The sequence below is a fragment of the Callospermophilus lateralis genome, chromosome 5, assembly GCF_048772815.1.
Source record: "Callospermophilus lateralis isolate mCalLat2 chromosome 5, mCalLat2.hap1, whole genome shotgun sequence".
Classification (NCBI taxonomy): domain Eukaryota; kingdom Metazoa; phylum Chordata; class Mammalia; order Rodentia; family Sciuridae; genus Callospermophilus; species Callospermophilus lateralis.
The window spans coordinates 18,132,081-18,159,919 of record NC_135309.1 but is presented as its reverse complement, the minus strand read 5'-3'; the positions used below and the strand labels follow the sequence as shown (position 1 = coordinate 18,159,919).

General features: G+C 49.8%; 1 protein-coding gene across 1 annotated transcript in view; it reads right to left on the bottom strand.

The window, feature by feature from the left end:
• Positions 1 to 27,839, bottom strand: part of Slit3 (slit guidance ligand 3) — a 568,745-nt gene that overhangs the window by 29,723 nt on the left and 511,183 nt on the right. Inside the window, exons 21-28 of the mRNA XM_076855688.2 lie at positions 25,039 to 25,107; positions 23,128 to 23,199; positions 22,521 to 22,592; positions 15,974 to 16,045; positions 14,048 to 14,211; positions 11,355 to 11,479; positions 4,097 to 4,194; positions 821 to 960 (exon numbers count right to left, since the gene is read on the bottom strand). Of these exons, the coding sequence (XP_076711803.2) occupies positions 821 to 960; positions 4,097 to 4,194; positions 11,355 to 11,479; positions 14,048 to 14,211; positions 15,974 to 16,045; positions 22,521 to 22,592; positions 23,128 to 23,199; positions 25,039 to 25,107 (812 nt within the window). The remainder of the gene's footprint in view (positions 1 to 820; positions 961 to 4,096; positions 4,195 to 11,354; positions 11,480 to 14,047; positions 14,212 to 15,973; positions 16,046 to 22,520; positions 22,593 to 23,127; positions 23,200 to 25,038; positions 25,108 to 27,839) is intronic.

Sequence of the window (27,839 nt, the reverse complement as noted above, 5' to 3'; positions counted from 1 at the left end):
GGAACTGCCGGGCTAAACATACGCAGCTTTCTTTAAAGCAGGGGTTTTCAAAACTTCTAATGTGCTCATTTGTATCAGGAGCTAAGAAAAGGGTATAACTCTGTGCAGGGCTCCACGAGTTGGCTCTTTTTCTGGGATAGGCCACTTTAGGTCACTTTGGTAACAAAGTCAGTTGTGTTTGTACCAATTAGTATTATTTGATTCAAAATCTAATAGTCTATTTGATGGTTAAATAAAGGTGTTGGGGTTGGGGGCTGGGTGGGTAGACAGACAACCCCGAGCAATGATCCCTCCCACGGGGCCTTCCCGTGCTCTCCAGCAGGACGGTTTCCCCGTGGTCCCGGGACCTCTGGAATGACACGGCTGTGTTCTCATTCTGTTGAACCTGTGTGTCTCCTTAGCTCCTGGCAGAGGGTCTGGAAGAACCTAGATTTCAGAGACAGCTGATGACACCTGAGCAAAGCCGAGAGCAGCTCAAGGGCTTCCTGCTGGCCCCACACACGCTGGCCAGCAGGCTTCCCAAAGGAGGGCACAGCCATCAGCTCAATGGATGACAGCTGGAAGAGCCCTAGGGACCCGCTTCCTAGTGGGAAGGCCTGTAGGGGTGGGTGGGTGGGGTGGAGGAGTCAGACACGCTGGCAGACAGGATGCTGGGGAGGCCCCTCGTGGCACGTCACAGTCTTGGGATCTTGGTCTCTGGGAGAAAGGAGGTGGGGTCCCTCCTCCTTTAAGAATGTCACTAAGGGAAGGGGACTCTTCTAGAGATACCGTCCACACCATGCCACCAACATGAGCGTGCTGGAGCGTCCTGAGCCCTCACCTGTGAAGTTGGGGGGGCACACGCATGCGTAGTTGTTGACCCCGTCCACGCAGGTGGAGTTGTTCTCGCAGTCGTTGTCCTCACAGTCATCGGGGTTGATCTCACAGCGCTGCCCCTCGAAGCCCAGGGGGCAGGAGCAGCTTTGGGATGAGGGAAGAGGGCAGAGGGATGAGGGGCGGGGAGGGGGGCAGGGGAGGGGAGAGGGAGGCAGAACTACAGTTAGTCGGGTCTCGGGACTAAGGTCCAAGGCAGCACCCGGGACACAGGAAGTCTCGGGCCAGAGCAGGAAGACCCCGGGAACCCACAGGATGGTTCTGACTAGCTCCCTGTCTCCAGGCCATGTTCTGGCTCCCTGGCACCTGTTGGCTGCCTTGCCCTGGGGCAGGTCCTACCCGCACTGCCACCCCACTGTTGCTAGCTGGAAGTGGTTTCCTGGGCGTGGCTTAAATTCCTGCAGCTGTCCTCTAAAACACCTGCCCTGTCCTCTGTGGCTCAGACGCCCCACTCCCTCCAGAGACAGTTCACTCTATGATGAGGGGGCAGCTGGGCCTCCTAGCTGAGGTCATGGGGCTCTGCACCCAGGGTTCCTGGGAATGATTTCTGTCTGCTTCTTTCTAGCTGTCTGACCTTGGGTGCTCGTGGAATTAAATGAGATAATACAAGTGAAACACTTGGAAGGGAGCACAGTGCACAGGAAAACTCTAAGCACATGGCTTGACATTAGCTCTAGAAAAAACCACCATAACCCCCTCTACCTTTCCTCAGGGAGGCCATCTCTCTGTGCCATGTATTCCTACCACTTCTGAGCCCCTCCAGCTTCTGGGGCGACGGGGAGGACCCCTTTCCTGCCAAGACCGAGGCCTCCTGGTGAGCGTGGCTTGAACACAATAAATCAACAGGACATATTTCCTTCGTCATCTCTGGTGCACTAAATCTTTTAGAGAAAATCTTCAACCCCCTGTCCTCTGCCTGACCTTGGTTACACCCCAGGATGGGGCACGTAAAAGAACAGATAAAGCTGGCAGAAATGGAGGGGAAAGGGGCTGGGAGGCGCCTGGGGGTGGGTGGGAAGTGAGCCTCTGATTAAATAAATGCTTCCTGGAACCTGCCTCTTCCCAGGGCCAAGTTGATAACCAGGAATTGGCCCCGTCCATGAGCATGGCTCCAGCTTCAGACCCTGTAAGTCCAGGCCTCTATTTCAGGGATTGCTGTGACTTGGGATGTCGCTAAAAAAGTAAACTATTAAGGAGTGAATTCTGTGGTCCTAGAATCAATCCTACCTTACTTCTGTCCCTCTAAATCTGAAAACCATATCACATTTCCCACACAAGGCTGAGGACTGAGCTCTCGAGATAGCGGAGAAAAATGACATTTTTTTTTTTTTTTAAATGTCAGAAACTCTGGGTGTTCACAAAAAAGACTACAGAGTGGGTAGGAATTCAAGGTCTTAAACCAAGGCATTAGTGTAGGTTTTCTTGAAGATCAACTTCTTGGGTTTGCCCCAGAACATTAGGGTGGCCCCACAGTGGGCAACGAGATAGATGGTGGCTGGCCAAGGGAGTCCAGACTGTGGGACAGAGGTGGGGAGGGGCCGAGTCTCCCTGTCCTCACTGGGAAACCTTGAAGGAGTTGTCAAGAAGCTACAAGAGCAGTTAGTCAGCCTCGGGGACTTTGAGGCCAGGTCGCATCTCCCTGGTGTGGCCTTTGCTCCCTTTGTGAGCCCACAGTGCAGCAAGAATAGAGAAGCCTCTGTCTGAAGCGGGTGTGATGCTTCCAGAATTCTGACTCCCAAGAGGTGCTGTGGGTTGGACTGTGTTCTCCAGGAAAGACAGACATAAGTCGTAGCCCCGGACCTGGAACGTGACTCTACTTGAAACCAGTGTTGTTGCAGGGCGTACTAGACACCCATCGTGGTGTCCGCGTGAGAAAACAGACGTGTGAAGACAGACAAGGGGAGAAGGCCCTGTGACAGTGAAGGCAGAGCCTGGAGTGACGGCTGAGCACCGAGGAATGCCAGGCTCGCCAGCGGAAGCCAGAAAGAGGCAAGGAGGGACCCTCCCCTGTTGGGTTTGGAAAGCGCCTGCCCCTGCAGACACCTGGATTTGGGGCTTCCGGGTCCAAGCATTTCTGTGGCCACAAGTCACAGTCTGTGGTCCTCGGTAATGGCAGCCCTAGAAAATGACTCCAGAAGGGAAGGGGGCAGAGCCCTTTCTAACCAGGGGCCGCCCCCCTGGTGGCTGGCCTGGTGGGTCCCAGTATGGAAGCATCCTACCCAGCATTTGCCTCACTGCCCTCCTCCTGTGGATCTGGGTCCTTTTTCTTTCAAATTAAGTTTCAGGAATATTTCCTGTTCACTCAAAATTCCTCAAAGATGGAAGATGGCCAGGAGAGACCAGGGGACACAGAATCGCCTATGGGGATGACCTTCCCTTCCTGAGCCCCAGTTCTCTCCTTCTGGCTGGGGCAGAGCCTCATCTGGGCCTGGAGGTGAACTTCCTGGCTGACACGTGTGGCCACCTCTGGGAGATTCCCATGCAGTTTCTCATCGTCCTCCAAGTGAGCGGGAGGAAGTGAGTGCTTTGGCTTATTCCAGGCAGGAACAGGAACTTGGGCTGGAGTCTCACTTGTCAAGAGTCAGGCAGGGTTGGATGGGGCTGGCTTGGCAGGAGGACATGTGGGTGGGCTGGGTGTCCTGGGGAGGAGAGCCAGGAGCCCAGAGCTTGATTTCTTCCACAGACCACACAGCAGTCCCTGACCAGAGGGCTTTCAGAAATTAATGGCAACCCACCTCTAAGATGTCCATCAGAGCTTGGCACCAGAAGCCTTTATGCCAGCAGCCTCAGTTTCCTCATCTGTTCAACGGGGCTAGTACTACCTCCTGGTCGTGAGAAGATGCTAATGGGACAGTGCATGACTAGTCAGGCTGGCTCACAGGGAGCAGGTCATTGCCACCAACTCTTAGCATTATTCACGATCCAGGAGAGAGTGGTGGGGCTCCCAGACTGCATCTGCTCCTTCCCTGACTTCAGTTGGCACCTGCGGCTCCCTTGCAGACTCCTAGCTTGGACAGCTGAGGTTGGCACCTGGGTTCAAATCCAAGTACCAGTGCTGACTATATAACTCAGGCAAATGCTAATCTCTTTGATGTCTCGGGTTCTTGTCTGTGCAGTAGGGATAATTGTGCTTCCCTGTGATGTGGGCAGGGTTTTAAAGTCGTTCTCAGAGAGGACTCTGCCCATGGAGCCCGAGGGCAGGGAGGCCTGTGGTGAGCTGTACCTGAACCCATCCTTGTGGCTCTCGCTCAGGTGGCAGGTGCCTCCATGCTGGCAAGGGTTCTGGATGCAGGTGTTGATGGGCACGGTGCAGTCCTTGCCCTGAGGAGAAGACAGAGAAGTGCCCAAGGAGGCAGGCTTGGATGGCTGCTGTGACACAGACTGAGAGTTCCCAGTCTCCCCGGGGGGAAGCTGAGGAGATGCTGGAGAGGAGGCCCTGGACAGGCCTGCCATGTGACTCAGAGTAAGCCAAAGGGCCCCTTCGCCTCTGTCACACTGCAGTGACAAGGAAGAAACCTGGAGAACCCAGGAGTCCAGGCTCCAGCGTCATGACTTCTGGAATCCACAGCCTCCTGTCCTCAACAGCAGGACCGAATGTGGACTCTGAACATGACCAAACCCGATTCACATCCCAGCTCCACCTCTTCCTGCTGACCACCCTTGACCTTGCAAAAGCCTCCGAAGCTCTGATAGGGCTGTTATGAGAAGGAAGCCAGAGCTTTGATATAAGGAAGTGCTGCACACGGTAGGTCTAATCCACAACTCCAGTCGGGTGGACTAAGGCTGACCTGTGGCTAATCAACCGTGTGTCCTGTAAAATGCCAACCCCCCGGAGATTCATCCTTGATTGGTCTGGATGTTTGTTCTGAAGTTCAGCAGGTAAGCCCAACGTCAGGCTAGGCTGAAACCACAGCGTAGTTTGGAGTGAGGGGAGTTCCTCTGGGCCAGGCTCCTCCCCCTCCCAGGCTCCTCCCCCTCCCAGGCTCCTCCCCTCCCAGGCTCCTCCCCCTTCCAGGCTCGGCTCCTCTGAAGGGGATGCTCGAGCTGACAAGGAGCCAACCAGGTGGCAGGTGGGGAAGATCATGCCAGGTAGAAGGAGCAGTGAGGACAAGGGCACTCAGAAGGGCAGCCCCAGGACAGAGATTAGAATTAGACCCAGTGTCCCAGGATGCAGCCCAGCTCTTCTCAGGCCTCTGGCTCCTGCTTCTCCCCTGGGACTAATGGGCCGGGGTTACACCCAAGTATTGGCAGCAGCCCTGTACAGGACCCGGGGGCCTGGGGAGGGGTCTGTTGCATCTATTTCTGGGTCACGGTTCAGTGGCCTGGGTGGATGCCATGTGGGGGTGACCACGGGAGCCCTCCCACTGCCGCTCCACCTGCTCGCCATCTGCCAGAGAAAACCCTCTTTCCTTTCTGCTGCTGCCAGTGCCTGTCATGGAATGGGACTGGGGCTTCCTGGTGTGTGCTCACTGCCAACTGAGCCCGCCCAGGGCAGCCTCTGCTGCGGACTCTGAAATGCATCCTCCTGCTCTCTCAGGGCTGCTGCCACTCCAGCAGCTGGCCATGGCTGTCTGGTTCTTAAGCCATTTCATGCCCCCACCACAGTTAGAGGGCTGTCAGTATTAGAGGGGAAGGCCAGTGCAGTTTGGGGTGTCATCTGGGTACATCCTAAGCTACAGTGACACAGGGCCCCCAGTCAGAGTGGGAATAGAAACTGTGACGATAATCTTCCCTCACATTATGGAGTACACTTTCTGTTCCAGGTCTTATGCTAAGCGTTTTATATTCATGTTCACCTCCCAGATAGGTATCAGTGTTATTACACACATTTTTACAGACAGGGAAGACAGACTTGGGAAGTGAGGTAATAGGTTCAAGACTGTACAGTTGGAAATAGAAGCGGCAGCTGAGCCCAAAGGCCCACAGTGCTGGGCCTCTGTGCTAGACCACTGATCTTGACCCTCTTAAAACCCCGTTCTGGAATGCAGTGGATCAGAGCATGAATCTTGGTTGACTGCTGTTTTGCTTGGAGGAAATGAAAGTTCTCCCTGAGCCTTTTTCCATTTTCTGTGAAAGGAGAATAATAGTTAAGTATCCTAAATTAAAACATCCAAAATCCAGAATGCTCCCAAATCTGAACCTTTCGGGACTGGCATGATGTCTAAGTGAAAATGTCCACACCTCATCTCGGTGATGGGTCACAGTCAAAATGCAGGTGCAGAAAAAATGCCAAATAAAGTTACAGGCTGTGTGTATGAGGTGAATATAAAACAGAGATGAACTGCACTGTAGACTTAGGTCCCATCCCTAAGGTAGCTCAGTATGTATATGTAAATATTCCAAAATCGGAACAAGTCTGAAGTCTTTGGTCCCAAGCATTTCAGATAAGGGACACTCAGCCTCTACCTACCCCAGGGGAGTAACTTGTTTAGAAATCACATAGCTGTAAGCATGTAATGGCAGCTCATAGTAACAGCGGGGATGACAAAGACTGGGGTCTGAGGCAGGGTGTCATGTGGGTGATTAAAATACCTTTTAGGGTCCCCGATGGGTGTTAAATAGCTTGGGGGTATGTGTAGGGTTGGCAGCAGGGTAGATGGACTTGCAGGGCAGGGCAGGAGAACCTTGAGAAGCTTTGGGCAGGGCCTCCTAAGCCCCTGCCTGGTCCAACCTTGCAAGTAGCATCTACTCCAGGTGGAATATTCCCCTTAGGGTGGGGATGGGGGTGGAGGTTGGGATACCTGTCTCCTCCAGTCTTCTATGCTGAGCATGGGAATCTAGGGGGCAGATCCTGGTACCCGATGACACAGTAATTGAGCCTGGAGGTGGGAAATTCAGTGACTAGAGAAATAATCACCATTGCCAAGGCCTGGCTAATTAGTCTTCAATTCTTCTCAGCTGCATTTTGTTCAAATCCTCCAGATATGTGATGCTCCTTGGTCCTTCCTCACTTTCTACTCCTCACTCTGTGTGTGTGTGTGTGTGTGTGTGTGTGTGTGTGTGTAAAGGACATGACTGAGGATACTGGCTTCCTTTTAAAGAGACTGGAAACATCTATCCTTACTGGAAAGCTCTTTCTGAGATGGGGCTGGGAGGGCTGTTCTAAAGCCTTGCTACTCAAAGTGTGGTCCTTGGACTGGCAGCGTTGGCATTCCACGGAGCTTGTTAAAAATGCAGTCTGAGGCCCGACTTTATGTCTCATGAACCAAAGCCTGCATTTTAACAAAATCTCCGGGTGACTCTTGACAATACTGAAGTTTGAGAAGTACTGCTCTGAGACACTGAACGTGTGTAGAAAGCTGAATGGCTGAGAAATACATTTTATGTCCCAAATCCTAGAATAGTGGCAAGATGGCACCTTGTGGGAAATGTCTACTGAATGCTCTCACTGAGGTAGGCAAGTGCAAATGTGATGCTTTTCCATCTTGACAACAGCTGGTGAGCATGAGTGTTCCCCTTTACCAGTAGGAAAGTGAGGCTTGGTGAGAACCAGTGGCTAGTGATGAGTAGGGGTGTAGACCTGCCTGCAAGAGGTAGCTGGTTCTGGTTTTAGCTCACGCACTTCCCAGGTGTGGGGGCCTGGATACGTTCTTAGGTTTTTACAAACCTTAGTTTCTTCACCTATCAAAAGAGGATTAAAAAATACTTATTTCACAAGCCAATTAAGAGCAGTGTGGGAGGTGACATCCTGTGACTGCTTCACAAAGGCCTGGTGTTCTCGTAGGTTAACAGAGCTGCCAGCAGATCAGATGATAAACAGTTAAACAGTGCCTGCTAGGCCTCTTTTTTTTTTTTTTTTATGGCACTGGGGATTGAACCCATGGGTTCTCTACTACTGAACTATACCCTCAACTCTTTATTTTTAAATTTTGAGACAGGTTCTCACTAAGTTGCTGAGGCTGGCCTCAAACTTGTGATCCTCCTTCCTCAGCCTCCTGAACTACTGGATTATAGGTGTGTGCTCCTGCATCAGGTTTGCTGTGCTTTTGGAACATTGGGACTTCCCAAAGTCATGCAGCTGGTCAAATGAGAAACTGAGATATCTGAGTAAATGTCTTGGCCTTGAGCTTGATTTTGTGGGTGACAAGGGACTGTGGTCAGCTTAGTGATGTATCCAAAACTACTCTTTCATTTGTTTCCCTTGAGTGGGCTTCAACCCATCAAGAAGGAGAGCAGGTAAAATGAACTCACCCAGGGAGTCAGATGCACCATGAAATGGTCCCTTTGGCTCAAACTGCTCCACTTTACATTGGAGGAAACTGAGGCAAGGAGACGAGCAGGAGTGCCCTGCAGCCAGGGGGACACAGGCTCTTGGGGTTCCTTCCACATGGGGTTCTTTCTACCACTGTATTCTGTGTTCTGTTTTTCTCTACCCTAAAGATTCAGACAGGTTCTCAATGGCCAGGGACTGTCACCCTCAGTGTTGCAATTGCTGAACTTACTGATGGGCAGCGCATGGAGTGGCCAAGAGCATGGGTTCTGGAGTCACTTGGCTCTGAGCCTGAATCCCAACTCCCTCACTGCTATGTTCTGTTCCTTCAACTGTAAAGTAAGAGTCATTTATCAGGAACTGTGTCCCAAGGCTTTGATGAAAGGTATGCAAGGTGGTGTAGCTAGTTTAGTGTGCTGTCAGTACACAGTAGGCACTCAACAGTGATGGCTCTAATACTGACTATGTTGTTATGATAGTCACCATTTTTGTCATCCCCATGTACACTGCCACAGTCATCACTATCATCCTCACCATCACCATATGATCAGCATCAGCATCATCACTACCATCACCTCCATTGTCACCACCACCACCATCATCATCACCATCACCATCACCATTGTTATCACTATTGCCATCACTATCACCATCCTCATGATCATCATTATTACCCCCATCATTATTGTCACCACCATCACTATAATCATTGCCATTATCATCACCTTCATAACCAAAATCATGACCATCATGATTATTACCCCATCATTATTGTCACCATCACCATTACCATAACCATCACCATTACCATAACCATCACCATTACCATAACCATCACCATCACTATAATCATCACCATCACCATCATTATCGCCATCACCATTATCATTGCTATCATCGTTACCATCCTCACCAGCACCAACATCACTATCATCATTGCCATCATGATCATCACTATCACCATTACCAATGCCATCACGATCATCACTATCATCATTGTCAACATCAGCACCATTGTTATACACCATAACCATCATCCCTTTCATCATTACCATCACCATTACTCACACCATCATAATCATCCCCATTATGTAACCCCGACCTGCCTGAGCTCAAAGGTTCCTAAAAGTCAAAATCTCTGTTCAGATTCTTTTGAAATCTATAAGATGTCCAGAGTCTTGTGAATAAAGTTAAAAAAAAAAAAAACTGGCATTATCCAGCTGTGGCCCGGTAGATGAACTCTTTCCTCTGATGTGAATGGTCAGACTATGGTCAGAGGAAAAGTGTAGTGTGGACTTTCAGATTCAGGCCAAGTTCAAAGAGAGGAAGCCAGATTAGCATGGGTGTTCATCTAATCTTTAAAATAGGGATGATGACCTCCAACTCTGAAGGTGATTATAAAAATTAGAGGAGGGAATCTACTTGAGGGCCTGGTCTTTAGTTAATAATTAGAGAACCACACAGGGACTGGGCATGTAGCTCAGTGCTAGAGTGCTTCCCTAGCATGTCTGAGCCCCTGGGTTCCATCCCCAGCACCAAACAAAGGAAACAAAGAGAACGAGACATGCATGGAACTAGAAGATCATAAATACACGTCTCAGTTCCAGGAGAACCATCCAAAGTCATTGACTATTCAGTGTCACAGATTGATAATCTGTTGAACCAGCATGGAACCACCTATTCTGATGGCCCCTCTCACAGCTGGTATGAGGGAGCTGCATGCAAGGGAAGAAGTAAAAACCAGTGCAGATTGAAGGCCAGGTCCTGTCATGGGTGCACCAAGTACATTATTGTATACATTATTCCCGCATGGTGGCGGTGGCGGGGGGGGGCTTGGTGTACAGATGGGAGAGCTGAGGCTAAGTCATTGGCCATTGCTGCACAGCTAGTAAATGACAAAAATTGGAACCCACACATGCTTCTCAGTGTGAATACACAGCTTGAGTTTTGTCCACTGAACCCACACAGGGAGGTTCAGGGGAAGCGTGGCTCCCGAGCATGCCCCCTCTCAATCTCTGTTCTTCCCCTGCTAGTAATTGTGTGTGGGTGTAGAATGCACAGGTCTGGGACTCTGGTGAGTTTGAGGCCTTGGGGACCTAGGGCTTCAAAGAGAATCCTTGACCTGTCTTGTCCCAGGCCCATAGGTGGCACTCTGACACTGTCTGCTAGAAGCACAGCTCCATTGAGAAATCTCCCAGTTTCCCATTCCCCACCTGGAGTCTGCTCTTCAGCTTGTCACTACACACCCACAATCCCTCTGGGGATGGAGATGTGGCTATGGCAGTCACCTGTCACTCAGCCTATACCAGGGGTGAGCACTGGATGGATTGTGGGGCTGTCTTGGACTCGTGGTGTGTCCAGAGCATTCAGATTAGTGCCCTGAAGGCTGAAATCTGGGAAGTTCTGCAGAGGAGGATGGAGCCACAGCTCTGCCAACCCCCCTGACACTTTGACTCTGGAATCCTTTTAGACCTGGGTCTTAATCCCATCACTTCCAAGCTTTGGGAAATCGAGTCAAACCCTGTCAACAGTTGTAGTCCTGGTTTCCACATCAGAAAAATGGGAATTAATAATTTTTTCATAGGCTCACTGGGAGTGTTTAAAAAGAAGAGATGAGCAAGATGCCACGCAGAGAGCTTGACACACAATCTGTCCTCTCTGGATGTCAGTAGGGAGCAGGGTGACATCTCCTGGACAGTGCTGTGAGAAGAGGGAGGAAAGGACTATCTTGGAATTGGCCTGGATTTCTGGGGAGGACAAAAGGAAGAACTGGGTCTCACTTCTGAAGGCCCCCCAAGTCTGCCAGCAATGTGGGTGGGCTTGGCAGCCCCCAGGCCTTTTAACCCCTATCTCTGTATCCTCATCAATCTGAAATCAACACTTTTAGGGTAGGACTTGGGGGGGGGGGCGGTTGATGGGGAAAGAAGGTTCTGGAAATCCCTTGGAAAGGGAGTCAGTGGGTTCAAGGCGTGCCTTTACCTGGAAGCACTTGAACTCTCTTGAGATGTCATTTCCCCATGTTTCACAAAGAAAATACAAATGCAACATTTCCCCCATATCTCAGAGCATCCATCTCAAGACTATAAGGGGTCCTATTTGGCACAGTGTGACAAGATCTGGCAGCCTTTGCCATTTCTGAGAATAGGAAAGTTCTAGGAAATGACACTTTGGATAGGGTCAATCAGCATGGTGCACCATCCTGGGTCCAAGACAGAGGAGGAGCCTGGGGTGTAAATGGTGGCGACTGGGGTGGGTGGGGCACCTGCCGTACCTTGTAGCTGTAGGGGCAGGTGCAGCGGTACTGCTCCACAGGGTCCTGACTGCATGTGCCATTGTTCTTGCATGGGCTGGAGAGGCAGGCATTGCACTTGGCTGCAATGTTGATATCCACTGGACCTGGGTAGCAAAACCAGTGTTGGTGGCAGCTCTGAGCAGGCTCACTGCCACACCTCCCTTTCCCTCAGTTCTGGTTCCTCCCCATCTCCATGCCCGGGGGAAGCTGGTTCTCTCCAGCCAGCACAACCATCCTGGCTAGAGTCACATTAATTTAACCATTGTCCAGTGAGAAAAATCACAGTGGGACATCAGACAGAAGCATCTCTGCAGTCAAATCAATTACTGTAATTAGCCTGATCCGATTTGGGTGCTAATCTGCAAACAAGGCACTGTAATTAGAAGCCCCCTGTGTATCTTCATATTCCAGGGAGCCCTAGACCTAGACTACATCTGGGCTCTTACTTCTTCACCCTCAAACACCCTTCCCACAGAACAGTCAATGCCAGGCTCAGGAGGGATTCGTATGCCAAAGGCATACATAGGAAGTCCTCCCTGCAAAATCTTACAGGTTAGAAACAGATGGCCCCACAGACACAGCAATGTGTTGGCACTGTGCTTGGGGACACTTGCATCCATGGTAGTTCCAACTATCCCTGCTTTAGCGGTAGGGGCTGGAAGAGGGCTTGGTCCTCATACAGGGCTTTGCAAAGGGGTCAGTGTCCTGCTGCTGCAGCCAGCTTTGAGCATGAGCCCTGGATACACAGGACTTACTTAATGACAGGACTTTAAATGATCGTGAGGCTGACAGTCCTCAACCTGGACATGGGTGGAGACTAGCTCCAGGAAGTGGCCCTTCCTGATGGATGAACAGAAGGGCCTGACTGAGAGCCTTCTATTTTTAAAGCTCCTCAGGTGATTCCAACCTGCACAGCTAAGATGGAGAAATGCTATTCTAGGGTTATTTGGATCTTTTAGTGTCAGATCAGATGTCTGAGAAGCTGGAGGTAGAAAATTAAAATTAGCTTTAAGTCAACATCCCCCCCCCCCCCCCGCCACACACACCCGGCTTTTAGCAGAAGGATGGGACACAGTGGTTTGTTTGTTTGTTTGTTTTTGAGGGCAATAAAGTATATCTGTATATAAACCTTCAGATTCTAAGAGATGAGTAAAGGACATGAACAAACAAATGTGAAATGTAAATGGAAAGTAAATTTTTGAGACAAAATTCAGAATCCATAATAATTAAAATAAAAGGAGATATGATTGTTTTTTGATTTTATATTAGCTATGACTGCAAAATAAGATAAAATAATAAGAGCACCTAATGCAAGAGTCCCTCAGAGGGTGCTACTGGGAGTTGGTTATAATCCTTTTTGGAATCACTTTGGCAATATGTGTGAAGATCGTGTACTTTGACTCAGTAATTTCCATTCTGTGAATGTCGCCTAAGAACGTAATTTCATGTAGAGAAAGACTTTATGCATCCATGGTAAGAAAAAGAAATGAAAACACTCTAAAGATTTTTCAGCTGGCTAAGTAGTAGTGGAATATTACATCCAGTGTGGTCATCAAGAGCATGCATTCTGGAAACAGAAGGACCTGGAATCTCACCTGTGTGTTCTTTAGAGGTCATTGGGGCTGGGATGCAGCTCAGCAATAGAGCCCTTGCCTAGCAGGCCCAGGCCTGGGTTCAGTTAAAGTAACCTCTTTGAGTCTTAGTTTTCTCACTTTTTAGAAATGAAGATAATATTAATATTTGTCTCATAGAAATTTTACAGTTACATAAATTGATACATGAAAACTGAGAATTAAAATGATATGATAAAAGTGCTTAAAATAGCATCAGTTGAAAATAAAGAACTCAGTAGTTTGTTATCCTGATAATGATACAATCAGTAAAAATCACATGTACACAAAATTTGCTGCAGTGAGTGGGAAAATGCTAATAATGGTGGGTGGACAGTGCAGGCTAAAGGGGATAGGCGGGTTAAAAGGGTTCTCAACTCTGGAAAAATATGGGCAGGAAGAAGTCAGTGAGGAAGTACAGTCGGCTCTCTGTGTTCATATCACATCTGCAGATTCTGCATCCAGATTAAACTAACCACAGATAGAAAATGTTCAGACAATAATTGTGTCTATTCTAAACATGAACAGACTTCTTTTGGGATTCATTATTCCCTAAACAATATAATACAACTACTTTCTACATAGCATTTTCGTTGTATTGGGTATCATAAGTAATCTAGAGATGGTTCGAAGGACACAGCAGGTGTGCGTATGTGCAGATATGATACTGTTTTATATAGGAGAGTGTCCTTGTATTTTGGTATCTGTGGGGGACCTGGAACCAATCCGCAGGAATGCTGGGGATTGATGGCTGTAAACACAGCAGCAGAGCCTGGGAGTGTAGTGGCGTGACAGTGTGTGCTGAGGTGCCTGATGCCCTGGGTTCACTTGTCAGCACGGGTGTGGTGGCGGGAAGACAGCAGAGGGCTTTGGTGGGGAGAATGACAAATGAGATGTGATTCCACATTAATTTTAGCATCTGAGTCTCTGTTTGGCCCATGGGAGAGATAGGGTAATGATTTTAGAAGTCACATCTGTTGAGATGCCCAGCTCTGATGGGCTGTTGGAGGAGAGAACCCACCCCACAAGGGGCAGGGAAGTGAACGGGTGGGCGGCACCTACCTTTGCACTGGAACCGATGGGTGGGGGTGGTGAGCAGGAGTCTGTCGGCCATGGGCTCGGGGCTGCTGCAGCGGGCGATGCCAGGTTCCTTGTACCCTGCCTTCACCCATTCTGACAACCAGCGCAGATTGCAGTCACAGTGCAGTGGGTTGGTTCCCAGTGCCCTGGGAGGCAGAACAGGAAGTTAGGGCCCCCTGTCCAGCCTGGTCCATAGGCTCCATATCCTTGGCTGCCTGGAAAAGCAGGATTTTCTGACTTTGGTCGATTGGGGGTGTCTGACATGGAAACAGGTGGAGAAGTATCTCTATTGGAGCAAAGCTAGTATCTGGAGTGTATTTCCAATCCTGAGCATATGCCAATGCCTACCTGTTCCCCCTCCCACTTTTGAGACATTGCTCTCACTACCCTGGTAAAATTGTATCCTCAACTCAACTCCAACCCTGGTTCCCCTAGAAGTTTTATGGAATGCTGGCCACATCATTATCTGGCTCCTGTCCCTACTCAAGGGCCCTTTGGGAGACGTATTCTGCAAAGAAGTTTCTGAGACCCAGAAGTTTGGAAGCAGCTTTAGACCACTCAGATTGAAGATCAGGGAGGAGGGCACAGTTCAGTGTGGACATCTCCAAAGTGGTCCCAAGAAGAAAATACTAGAACTTAAAAAAAATCCCATCTGGGTTGGGGCTGTAGCTCAGTGGCAAAGCACTTGCCTAGCATGTGTGAGGCACTGAGTTCTATCCTTAGCACCACAAAATAAACAAAATAAAGCCAACTCTGTCCATCTACAACTACAAAAACAAAAACAAAACCAAAAACCCATCCTTAACCATTTCTACTTCGAATGTTTTAAAATATGCATACATAATACCTTAGTATCACTTTGTATGCACACAAAATATGAAAATAATAAAATACACATATAGAAGGAGTACAAACTCAAACATATTCATGGACAGAGGATTGTAGTAAGATAACCAAACACCAACAAAACTGGAGGTGCCTGATCTAGGGAAGATCAGGAAGGTTGGATCCAGGCCTGGAAGGTCAGGGAAGTTGAATTCTAGGCCAAAGCCTCCTTGAACTGCTAGGTGACTTCCACCTAGCCACTTTGTGTTTATGGACCTCAGTTTCCTTGTGTGAAATAGGACAGGAGCGCCTGATCCAGAATGTGGGACGATTGAGAATGTGCACTTTGCAGTTCAGGTAATCCTTGAGTTGTGCTGAGCCTCTGCTGCTTACTGACCGTGTCACTCCTGGATAAATTCTTTAAACCCTCTAAATTTCAATTGTATCATGTAGAAAGGGATAAAATTGCCTCCATAATAAGAAATGAGTTAGATAATTCATCCAAAGTGTTTAGCATATAGTAAACATTTTCTGGCAGTTCTTCTTACACTGTTTACAGAATCGATGATGCCTTTGAAGGCATTGGCAGCAAAGAAAAAGACAACGTAGACAGTATGGATACGTTGTCAGAAAATAAATTAGTCAGCCTTCCGAATCCTCGGGTTCCACATCTGCAGATTCAACCAAGTGTGCATCAAAAATAATGGAAAACAATCACATCTGTGCTGAACACATCCTGTTTTCCTGTCATTATTCCCTCACCAAATACAGGGCAACAACGTGTCACATAGCATTTGCACTTTATTAAGGATTAGAAGCAATCTAGAGATGCATTAAAATATGCAGGAGGATGTGCATGGGTTCTATGCAAATACTCTGCACTTCATATAAGGGACCTGAGCATCTTCAGATTTTGGTCTCTGCAGGGGCTCTTGGAATGAGTCCCCTGCAGATGTGGAGGGATGACTGTGTGTATGGAATGGATATATTCCAGAAGCTAGCTGTAATGATATTGTGATGATGTCGCACATTATGAGCTTGCGTTTCCAGTGAATGCAGGCTGGAGAGAAAGGGGCTACTTACAGGTGGGAAAGGGATGTCAGGTCATTGAAGGAGCCTTCAGGAACAGTGGAAATGTCGTTGCCGTGGAGGGTCCTGAGATGGAAGGGACAGGTCAGAGGGTTACACTCAGTGACAGTTTGAACCCAGCCACCTGTCAGTAGTTCCCAGAGTGTCACCGCTAGCAGCAACAGCTGGTGCTCTTGCTGCAGGTTGAGTGGCTTTTCCTCTGCCCAGCTCAGCAGCAGGGATGGAGGGCAGAGTATTTGGGGAGGAAGAGGGTGCACTTTTCAATGGGATAGAGCTGGGAGGGAATCAGAAATCAGTCCCTTTTGGAGGTGGAACATGGGGTAAATTATTCTCTGGGTCTCCATTTTCATACCTTAAAAGTGGAGAGGTGTATCTATGCACAGAAGCCCTTGGAAACTCAGAGATGATGTTCTTCACTATGCCTCAGACCATAAATTCTGGGGCCAGGTTTCTTGCCTTCAGAACCTGACTCTACCACTTTCCAGCTGTGTGACTGTGGGCAAAGCAGCTCACCTTCTCTGAGTCTCCCTTTCCTACTGTAAAATGGGACTGAAATAAATGAGAATTGCCACGGAGGTAGCAGTGCAGGTGTTAATTCATGCAGAGAAAGCCTAGCACTCCAGACACACATACATGAGCCTGGCACTTGGCACATCTGAATGCATCTTCTGACAGCAAGTCCAAAGGGCCGGGCAACCTGTTGGATATCTGCAGTCACTCTTGGGAGTGTAGGTGGTGTGAGCTATTCTCTTTTGCAAAGTGGTGGATACTGAGCCTCTGCCAGTGCCTGGAGGACACGTCCATGGAAACATGGAATGAAACTGTTCTATGATCCAGGAACAAGAGCCAATCTACAATTCAGGATTATATACCCTACCGAAAAATTTATCATTAGCAACATTTAAAAAAAAGCCTAATTAAACATTTATCATTAGCAACATTTAAAAAAAAAAAAAAAACCTAAACCGATGACTCACTTTGGGATCTGGTCTATGAAATACAAGGTGCTAAGTCCTACAGACTCAGAAGCTTCTTTACTGACTGATGGGCCCCATTAGGTGTGCTGGTGATAACGCACTGTTAAGGGAAGGACTAACAACTTGAGCACAGGTAGGAGTCCTAGCAAAATAGAGACAAGGTTAGCACTGACTGCGCAAATGTAAGCAGTAACTCATGGAACCCCTCTTTTGTTTTGCTTTCCACTGAAGTTAGACTGCCCTGGGTCTTCAACTGAAACCGAGATGGTAACTTAATTATGTTTAATATAGAACAGGGATCTCCCATGGGGTGAGCATTGAACTCACACTGCAAGAGCATTGACGCTAGAAAATACACAGATCTCTGAGTCTCATTGGCAGAGACACAGATGCTGTGGGTCTGGGTGGACCTGAGGTCCTACATTTCTGACACGTTTCCTGGTGTGCAACTGCTGTTGGTCCAGGGACCCTTCAAGGGCGAAGGTTTAGAGAACTTCCCCCTATTACATCAGGGCAAGGGGTTCATTTCCCTCCTCCTCTTCCCAAATCTCCTCTCTTTTCCTTTTGGCACTGGACATCAAACCCAGGCTGTGTACATACTAAGCATGGGCTGGAGCCACGTCTCCTGCCCCTGCTCTCCTCCTCCTCCTCCTCCTCATAGTTGTGCTTGGTTGACATCCTCACCATGGCCAACTCCTTCCCCTACAGTTCCAGGTCAGACTCTCTGGGGTGGGATGGGGTGGGGAGGCAGTACATCGGTCAGGAGATAGCCAACAGTCCTCTGAAGGGTGATCCTGCAGCTTCTCACCTCTGTGGGTGAGAAGCCGCCCGGGCACTTCTGAACACACTCACGGTGTCATTTTATCTCTAATCCACGGGCTTGGTTACAAACCCCAGCGCCTGCCAGCTATTGACTTGGATGGCTTCACTGTGCCTTGCTGTTTTGCAAATGCACTCAGCCCCGTTGCTAATCATTCTGGAAGGGGCCTGGGCCCCTAGAGGCATGAAGCTCTACTTTAAAACTACCAGATAACCTAAAGGCAGTTTGAGCATGGTGACACCCACAAGCCACACACCCACTTACTGTGAGGGGGGCCACTGAGATCTCTGTACCTACGGAGAAATGGGTTGCATTTTACTGGGACAACTCTAAAGAAACCTGCCTCCACCTTAAGTTCTCACTCCCAGATTGGCCCCCAAAGACAGTCTCTAGCACATCAGACCCCATCACAAAAGGTGCTGGAGAGGTGGGTGACGCACTTGCCAGGAAGCACTGGGTGCCTCCACCTTCCTCTCCCTGACACCTGCAGGAACAGAGGCTGGCCAGCCCCTCTCAGAACCCCCCGATGGCTGGCTCATCTCTGCTCCCCTCCAGACTACTAGGGGATGTAAAGGCACACTTGGGATGCACACGGTGGCATTGGTAGTGCAACATCAGGCCCTAACCACCTGTGTCAGCACTAGGCTGTTGGAACCTTGCTGTCTGGATCCTCGGATGTTCACAGTTTGTCTGATAGTGGCAGGACCTGTCCTCATCCTAAATGTGGGCTGGAGTCAGTGGGTTCTCTGAGCAGGTGAGGCCACGGCCTGGGTTTGAGTCCTTCCTCTCGTTCTGGCTTTTGGTGCTCAGTTTTCTCATCCCTAAAATGGAGGCAGTCTTGGAATCTACCTGTAACGGTAGATGTCCTTTGTGGGGTGCAGGTTGCTCAGCAACGACCCCTCTTTTCTGTAGCGGCTCCCCTCTGGTCCATTGGAAATCACCTTCCCCAGCTCTTACTTCAAGAGCTTTGCGCTCCTGCCACCATTGGGTCTGGTCAGTCAGAGTCACAGTGAGTGCAGTCAGAAGTTTAGCATGACCTCAGTGGGGTGCAGGGACCCTGAAATGGATACCCCAAAATATGGTGCTCTACATGCTGGACCTGAGGAGCAGTCTCCTGTTCTTGCTGACATGCCCCTGGTCACCCCCACTTTCTCTTGATCCTTTCTTTCCTGAGGCACAGGAAGGGACTTTCCCTGAGATTCCCCTATTGATCTAAAGACCATATCCCTCCAACAAAAACAAAATCATCTCCATAGTCCTACATTTCACAGGTCCTGGAAGATTAGAGTTCTATCACAGATGGGGAGACTGAAAATCTTCAAGACCCCAGAGGAACTTTGCCGCAGGCTACTGTCTATTCTATGGGCTCACTCTCTCCCTTAAAATTCACCTACTATCCCCCCCCCCCCCCCCCCGCAAACTGCACCCCCCACTTCCTCTCCCTTAGGAGGAGGGCATTTCCTGAAGTTTCACAGCTGGCCAAAAGTGAAATGCTGTTGCCTGGTAAGGGGGTGGGCACTTTATCCAGAAGGCAATCAACCAAAAAGCCAGTGGACCCTCTCCAGAGCTGCCGTGGGGGTTCCTGCAGTCCACAGAGCAGCATGGGAGTGAATGGCGCCGTCTCACTCCAGGGACCAGGAGATAAATCTAGGATGACAAATGATGTCCCACGGGCGCCCTCACGAGCACACGCTGCTGCAGACTTCCGGGTGCTAACTGACTCCAGGTGGCCCTGCTGTGGCTGGGGAGGGGGACCAACACTAGGGACCTCACATGCACAAGGCATGTGACTCAGCGTGCGGCAAAGATCCCCCAAGAAGAACTAAAACGCCCACAACCAGAAGAATGAGAAGTTATACTCCATATATGCGTAAGATGTCCAAACACGTTCTAATATCAAGTATAAGTAATAAGAACGACAATGAAAAGAATATTTTCTTCTAGCTAATTTTAGATTAGGAGTGACATAGAAAAGGCCTGTGAGGTTCATACTTAGGGCTCCGGTCATGGTCACCTTCCTGGTGCGTTCTTTGAAATGTATTTACACCCCCACCCCCACCCTCCAGGCCTCTTACTGCTCTTTGATGTTCATCCTGCTCCTCGTGCCAGACATCAAGCGACCCTGAGGCTCTGATAACTTTTGACAGTTTAATCAAAATAATGAGATCCCACAGAAATAAGGAGAGAATATGAGATGCTCGAACACAGTTGTAGATAGTGCAATTCCCGATTTTGAAAACCCTGTCTTTTCCCAAACTACGTAAATTGTAAATGTTACTGACTTCATTCATTTTTAACTTAGCCTCACTTCTTACGGGAATGACTTTATATTACCAGCTAGTGATCAATGATTTTTTTTTAAATTGTTTCCCTTCAGTTTTTCTTCACAGGTATCAATGTTCACAAGTTATAATTAGGTTAGGGTCTTTTTCCATGTAAATGCTGTGCTAACCCCTTCCCACACTGCAATCGGATTTCATCTCTACCTCTTTAATGAACTGCACTTCATTGGCTGGTTGTATCATAGTTTCTTTAAACATTTCCCCATTGTGACCCCTATGGGTAATATTCAAAATTTAGTTTAAAAATAACAGTGCAACCAAGATCATAATGCATAGAACTTTTCCCTCATGTTGGATTATTCTTTAACATAAATTCCTATGTGTGTGATTACTGGGGAAAAGGATACAAATATAAAAAATATAGCTCATAAACATTTTTATTTTTCCTGAATTGGTCCTTATGCAGAAAATGGTTGCTCCCCACTGAGGTGCATGGTTGGATTGGGGGGCTCTAAGATCCCTTTTTATTCCTGAGATCTCGCAATTCTAAAATGATGATGCTAAATCTTAATTCAAGAAGCAAGCACCAGCTCATTGTATGTTGTTGGGGATTTCTGATGAGCTAATGACAGTGGCCCTGCTGGTTAGAGGGAACCCCTGGGCAGGCTGGCAATGCTCACTGCCCCCCCTCCCCCCGACAGACAGATGGACAGGCAAATGCTGTCTCCTCTCTCTTACCCTGGGTTGTCCCAACCAGAACCACTCTAATTACGAACATGTGTCCATGGCTCCCTTTAAAATGGGCAGGTCCCGCCCCCTGGGAGCAAAGTCAAGCACAGAACTATTGGATTGCAATGGCAGACAGTGGCCTGGGATCGCAGGGGTCAGCAGGAGGTGGAAGGTGGTGCTTCCGTCCTGGCCAGGGAGACACACCCGTGTCCGGCCATGTCCAGCTGGGAAGAGGGAAAGGGCCCTGCTGATGTTTCCATTCCCCAGCTCCCCAGGGTAGGTAGATGATAAATAAGTGACAATAACAGATTGCTCACCGTCAGAGCAGGCACTTCTTTGCCCCCAGAGAATTGATTTTTAATAACAGTGCAGATGACATGTGGAGGGAGTTGTCGCTGACACGGGTGTTTCGTGGGCCTCAATAAATCACATCAGCCTGAGCTGCTGGAAAGGGCAGCTAGTTGGGTGCTGTTCATGGGCCCTGTGCAGAGCCCTGGGGCTCCCAGGGAGGAGGCTGGACTCGCAAATGCCTCGGTGCTGGGCTTTGGCCAGAGGCTTCCCTGATCGGGCCTCAGTTTCCCCATCTATAATATGGGCACCATCCTCTCAAGCTCTGTGGCAGCTCATGAGGACATCATTCATGTGGCACTGTGGCAGCTCATGAGGACATCATTCAAGGGTGACATTCAAAGGATCAATTTGTAGCAAATTGCCTTTCAATTTGCCTTTCAAACAAGTGCAGGATGGAAATATGCACAAACCAGGTGACAGTGGGCCTGTGGGGCTGGGGTAGCATAGGGGGCAGCCTTCCTCTTCTAACTCTGGGAGAACAGTAATAACAAATGAATATTTATCAAGTGTTTACAGAGGCTGGGGCTGTACTAAGTGCTGCGTATGGTATCTCATTAAGTCCTCCGAAGACCTGTGTGGCAGTTCCCACAATCGTCTGATTTTATGGATGAGAAAACACAGCAAGGGCTGGACAGCCGAGCCTGGGAAGCAGGGGGCAGCTCAATATCCATCCAGCCTTTGTTCGGAGCTGATCTGCTTCAGATGGGCTCCCATTCCCCTCTAGGGCCAGGTGGGTGGAAGGTGTGGGGCAGGTGTGTTGGCTGCAGACTGCCCAACGTTGCCCAAAGTGTAGAATGCAGAGGCAGGGCCCTGGTGTGACCAGGAGTCTCAATTTTCCAAGAGAAAGTGGAAGTTAGAGTTTGTGTGAGAAATCTTATATTGAAAAGTTGGTAGTTTTCCAAACTTTTTTTTTTTGAAGCAAGATACCCCAAGAGCCAGCTGTCTGAATGGAAACAGGCCCCCGCCTCCCATCTTGTGATCTCTGGTGTGTGAGCTTTGTTCCCCTGCAGAGGGTGATGATTTTGGAGGCAGAGGAACACTGTGGACAGGCTGGTCATCACAGTGGGGCTCAAGTCCCCTACAGTGCTCAGTGCTCCAGGGCAGAGTTCAAGCGCACATTATAGTTTCTGCAACGAAGGTGCCATTGATCCCATTCTACACACAAAGAAGTGAGACTCAAAGAGGTCAGGTGATTTGCGCAAGGTCCACACATGCCAGTGGGCTTGGACCCCAGGAATGGGTGACTCTCACTTTCTCTATCCCATTAAGCCAATACGGGTCCTGGGTGGGGATGTGGCCGTGCAGCAGGGAGCCTGGGGCAGGGAGTGTGGCATGCTTCCCACAGTGCCCACCCTAAAAGCCCACACTGGCCCCGCACTCACAGCACGCGGAGAGACCTCAGCCCGTTGAAGGCGTGGACAGGGATGCACCTCAGCCGGTTGTAGCTCAGGATCCTGGGGGAAGGGAGATAGGAGCTGTTGGCTGGTTTACTCTCTGCTATTTGCTGAGGACTGTTGACGCGGTGCACAGTCAAAGCGAACTGTTTCTTCAATATCCCAGTTTGAATATATTGACAAAAGCATCCCAGCGGGAAAGAGTAGGGAAGCCCCTCTGCCGCCCCAGGGAGAGCCCTGGCTTCAGCGTTCCGGGCTCCTTACAGGCTCCAGAGCAGCCTGGCTCCCCAACCAGTTTATCCTCAGCCCTCCACCCGCACTGTCTTCCCCTGGGACAGGAAATTCCCCCATCAGAGAAGACATTCTACTGGAGCCATCCTCAGGGTCACCAGGCTCCGGCGCCTCTGTCTGCCCAGACAGAAAGTTCCAACCTATATTATTTTCCTGTCATTGACTAAGGTCTACCCTTTGCAGGGACTGCCTCAGCCCTGAGGATGGAAAGAGCAGAGAACCTGGGACCCAGGGGAAAGAGGGGAGAGATGCCCACTACTGCAAGACCCCTGAGCTAGTTAGCGAGGGAGGAGACGGTACTCACAGAGTAGAGAGGTGAGACATGTTACTGAAGGTGTAATTGGTCAGCATGCCGATGCTATTGTTGCTCAGGTCACTAGGAAAAGTCAAACAGAAGGGTCATGTTTACTGTTGGTTGCTTCTGATGGAGGCCATCCCCATGGATGCATTTCATCCATCCGTCCATCCGTCCATCCCTAACCACGCACGCACCAGCTCACTCACTCACCTATCATCTACCCACTTATTTATCCACCTACCTGCTCAACTACCCACTTCCCCATTCATCTGTCCATACACCTACCCACCCACTCATTCACCTACCATTCACTCCATCTGCCCATCCATCCATCCACTCACCCACCTACCCACACTCTCATCCATCCATCTTCCATTCCTTCACTCACCCTCTACCCACCTGGCCACTCTTCTGTTTATCCACTCGCCCTCTCCTCAGTCCATATGTCCACCCACCGACCCACCCCCCATCCTAGTCATTCATCTCACAAATGTTCATTTATTTTCAAGCAGCTGTTGTTCCTCCCTCCCTCCCTCCCTCCCGCCCTTCCTCCCTTCCTTCCTTCCTTCTTTCCTTCCTTCCGCTAGTCAGTCATTCAATTTCAAGTCTACCCATCTGTTTCTTTCTACCAACAAAACCTAACACATGTGGTAACAGTCTCTTCTTGTCTAGAACAGTTTTTCCTTTATCCATCCTTGTTTCCACAGAATCTTCACCCTCCCTGCCTCCTAGCATTCATTCACTCCATGGTACCAGCTTCTCTCTTAGGAGAAATGAAGTCATGTGAGTTTCCTTCTCTGCCAACTACAACCTCCAGCTTCTCTTGGGGGATAAATACCCAGAGCAGTAGCCACATGAGCTGCTCATTAGATGATCTGTAGGGCTTTTAGATCCTCCGATGCCGGGGATCCCTGTGCAGATATGCTGATTAAGTGCTCCAGGGTGGGCCTGAGCATCAGTACTAAACAACAATGACAACTACTACTACTCAGGGGGTCCCTCCAACCTCAAGTTCACAACCATTGCTATTGAGCAGTGGTTCTCAGCTGGGGACCCTTTTGCTCTCCCCGTGATATAGGGCAGTGTCTGCAGACAATTTTGGTTAATACCACTGGGGAAATGTTACTGGCACCTAGGAGAGGCCAGAGGAAAAAAGGCAGGAGGGGTGGGGGCTGTGACACACCCACAGTGTCCACGGCAGCTGCCCACAGCAGTGAATGACCTGGCCTCCTGCATCTAGAGTCCCCAGGCTGAGAGCACCTTGTCTAGATGCTGCTGTGAGGGGGATCCAGGAAGCCAGGCTGATGACAGTGGCCTCTCTTTCCCAGGGTTGGTGTTTTCTTCCTGGAAGAACCCTGATTGTCCCCTGCACTGCTGCCCAGCTCTCCTGAGTGGCTCTGGAACCCCTCAATTACACTTGCCCGCAGGATTACTCTGAGCCCATCTGGCCCCACTGGGCAAGGCGTGGAGCTGTGAGGACCAAGCCGAGGGGCCTGGCTCCCTGGGCTTTGCCTGGGCCTGGGATCCTGCCACTGGAAGACTTGGAACCAGCAGGGCCCCTGACGGCTCCCAGGCTGAGGGCACCTCCTGGGGAACTAAAGGAAGAGGAAGGGGAGATGCCAGTTCAAGCTCTGGGCAAACCTCAGCGTGGCTCCACCTGCGAGAGGCTGGAGACTGAGGCCCAGGAATTCTACTCGGCCTTGTCACTCCCCCAAGCCAAGCAGGAGGGTGGCGGAGACGGCCTGTGAAGCCAGGCCCTGGGTTTCTTCAGAACCCCCTGGTCGGTCTGGGGGGATCAGGCTGCTCCTCCTCCAGGGAGGAAGGCTGGGGATGCTGCGTCAACCTACCCGCCCTCCCCACCCTCCAGCCAGCTCCCTGGAAACAAGGGTTCCCCCCACCCCCCAGGCAGCTCCTTACATAAGCGTCAGGTGTCGGAGGGCAGACAGCTCTCTGGGCACAGCTGTTAAGTGGTTTCCTTCCAGGTACCTGAAAGAGAGGAACAGAGTGACAACACCTGGGAAGGGACAGTGCATGGTGGCCACTCTCTCAGAGCGGCTGTGCTGAGTCCCTTCCCTCTGCTTCCTCCCATAGCCTCCAAAGCAGACACCACACTTGTCACTTAATGCTTATTTGTGTGATTACTCAGTCATCAATGTCTTCCTCCACTGAGTTGGTAAGTTTCATGAAGGCAGGGCCTGGCCCAAATCGCCCACCATTGAATCCCCAAGGCTCTTTACACAATGGATACATGATGGGTATTCAATAGATACTTGTTTAATAAATAAAGCTTCCATTGGATGCTCAGCCCTCGCAGTATCCTGCATGGCAGGAGTTCACAGTTGAGGAAGAAGTTCAGAGACGCTCAAGGTCACACAGCAAGCAAGCAGCTGAGGTAGACTTGAACCCGCCTCTCTCTGACTATCCTCTTACCACAATTCTTTCTGGCTTCTGGAGTGTGGTGGGAGAACCGAGCCACAATTTGTCTCAAAAATTCTAATTTGATGTTGAGTATTTGAAAACTGAGGAGAGAAGGGGCACATCCCTGTTACCTGGAACACTGTGATATGGATGGAGGAGGATGCACCCAACAGATGCAAAGGCTGCGCCCCACCCCACCTGGACTCCGGAGCCCTGCACTGACTTGCTCCATCAGGACAAGCAACCTCTGGGGGCTTGAGTGAGGCTTAAGAGAAAGAGGGAGGTCTCTTTGCAGTGATGTGGTCCTGAATTACAAAGGCAATGCTCCCTACTGAGGTTACTCCCACCCTCACAAGGGGCATGGACTAGCTCATTCACTGCCAGGGAGCTTGTTAGAAATGAGGATTTTCCAAACTTAACCCCAGACCTGCTGGATCGGAATCGGCTCTCCCAGCAAGATCCCAGGTGACTGACAACAGTGTTAATTTTGAGAAGCACTGGGATCGCACAACATAGAGCATGGCTTTCCCCTGCTGGAGCTTGGGACGGGTGCTGGGCAGATGAACGTCAGTGACTGGGGGTTGATTATTGGGAGAGGGGACCCTGGGAGAGCTTTGCATGGAGGGAAATCCACCCACAAGATCAGAGCAGGTCTGGTAGGCCGTCCTAGTGGTTTTGCAATTTCGTTCTGCAGCCTGGCTATGGGGGATGATGCCTGTGTTACGTTCTGTCTCAGCCCTCCTGGAAGGCACGCTCTGGGTGGTGGAGCATGTCCTCCACAAGGGCAGGGAGAGGGCCAGTTTGGTTTCCTGCTGTATCCTCCAGTGCACAGTATAGGCTCGCCCACTTGTTGAATGCACGCATGCGTAGAAGGGCTGTTCATAGGACTCTGGATTAAAAACACAACACATGGTGGTCTGAAGGGAAGCCTGGTGCTTGGCCCCGACACACATGCAGGACGACCATGCTCTGCAAATGCTTGCATTTTCTGAAGAGCCGGATGAAAGTGCAAGTGACCATGGGATTCTGGGATGCCGACATCATCTTTCAGGGAACGGGGAGGTTCAGGACCCTGGAGGCCAGCAACGAGACAGAGCTGCTTCTGGAGCCATGGGGGTCTCTCTCTGACTGGTGCTGTGCCAACGTAGCCTCTTCCCTGCCTGGAACCCTTGGAGGCTCCCGCTGCAGTTAGAGAAGGGCCAGCCCACTCCTGCCCATATCTGACAAGGCTGTTGTGGTCTCTCCAGTATTAGGGTTCTCCATAGAAATGGAACCAAATGGAGATCTATGTTTAAATAAAAAGTACAGAAGCTCGTGGTTTAGGACTGTACTCTGGCAGGAGGCTCCGATAAGTAGAGTAAAAGCCCAGACGGAATCACCCATGCTAAAGGGCACCATCACCAAACCAACACCAGCTGTTTATCTGCCCTTGCAAGAAACCAGTACAAACGAGACATGACGAGACTAATGGCCGAACTTCCCAAACAGGCCAGTTGTCAACAGGCACAACCCTGAAGTCCCCTCTGCTCTAATCCTCATGCAAAACAAGTGACCTGAAGTAACCTGATGTTAACCCATCAGTGACTTTTCTATCGCTCTGTCTCCTGTCTCCGCCTTATAAGGAGAGTAACTTGGGGTGACCAGTCCTTTTTTTAAAAAAATGTTTGCAGTGGGTGGGAGTCTCCCTGAAGTTACCTATGTGGTCTCGAATTCTCAGGCTCCAGTGATTCCCCCCTCCCCAGCCTGCAAGGGCTGGGGTTCAGCAGATGCCCTGGGCCCCTGGGACCAGCCCTCTTTTTGGTCTTAGTTTCTGCATTTTTCAGCCCTTCTCAGTCTATAAAGCCAACCCATCCACTCAGCTCGTTGGACCCCAAAATAAGCCAATTAAGATCTTTAAATTTGTTGTGACTTTGTCTTTTGACTATTACCTACCTATGGGGGATGGGGAGAATGTGGGTGTATCTGAAGAACTGGCTCATGATAATGGTGGGACTGCTGGTTTGGAATCTACACTGCAGCCTGGGGGTGGACTGGAACCCAAACAGGATTTCTATAGCTTTCAGAAATTCTGAGAAAAAAATTCTCTTTTCTCTGGGAAACCTCAGGGTTTCTGTTGTTAGCACCCTCAACTGATTAGGGGAGACCCTCCTTAATGTTTGGGACTGTGATCCCCATTACCCAAGAATTCTACTGATTGTGGGTGTTAACTGCATCCGCAAAATACATTCATAACATCTAGACTGGGTGCTTGACTACTGCCTTGCCAAGTCCACACAAGAAACTGACCATCGGGGCCAGGT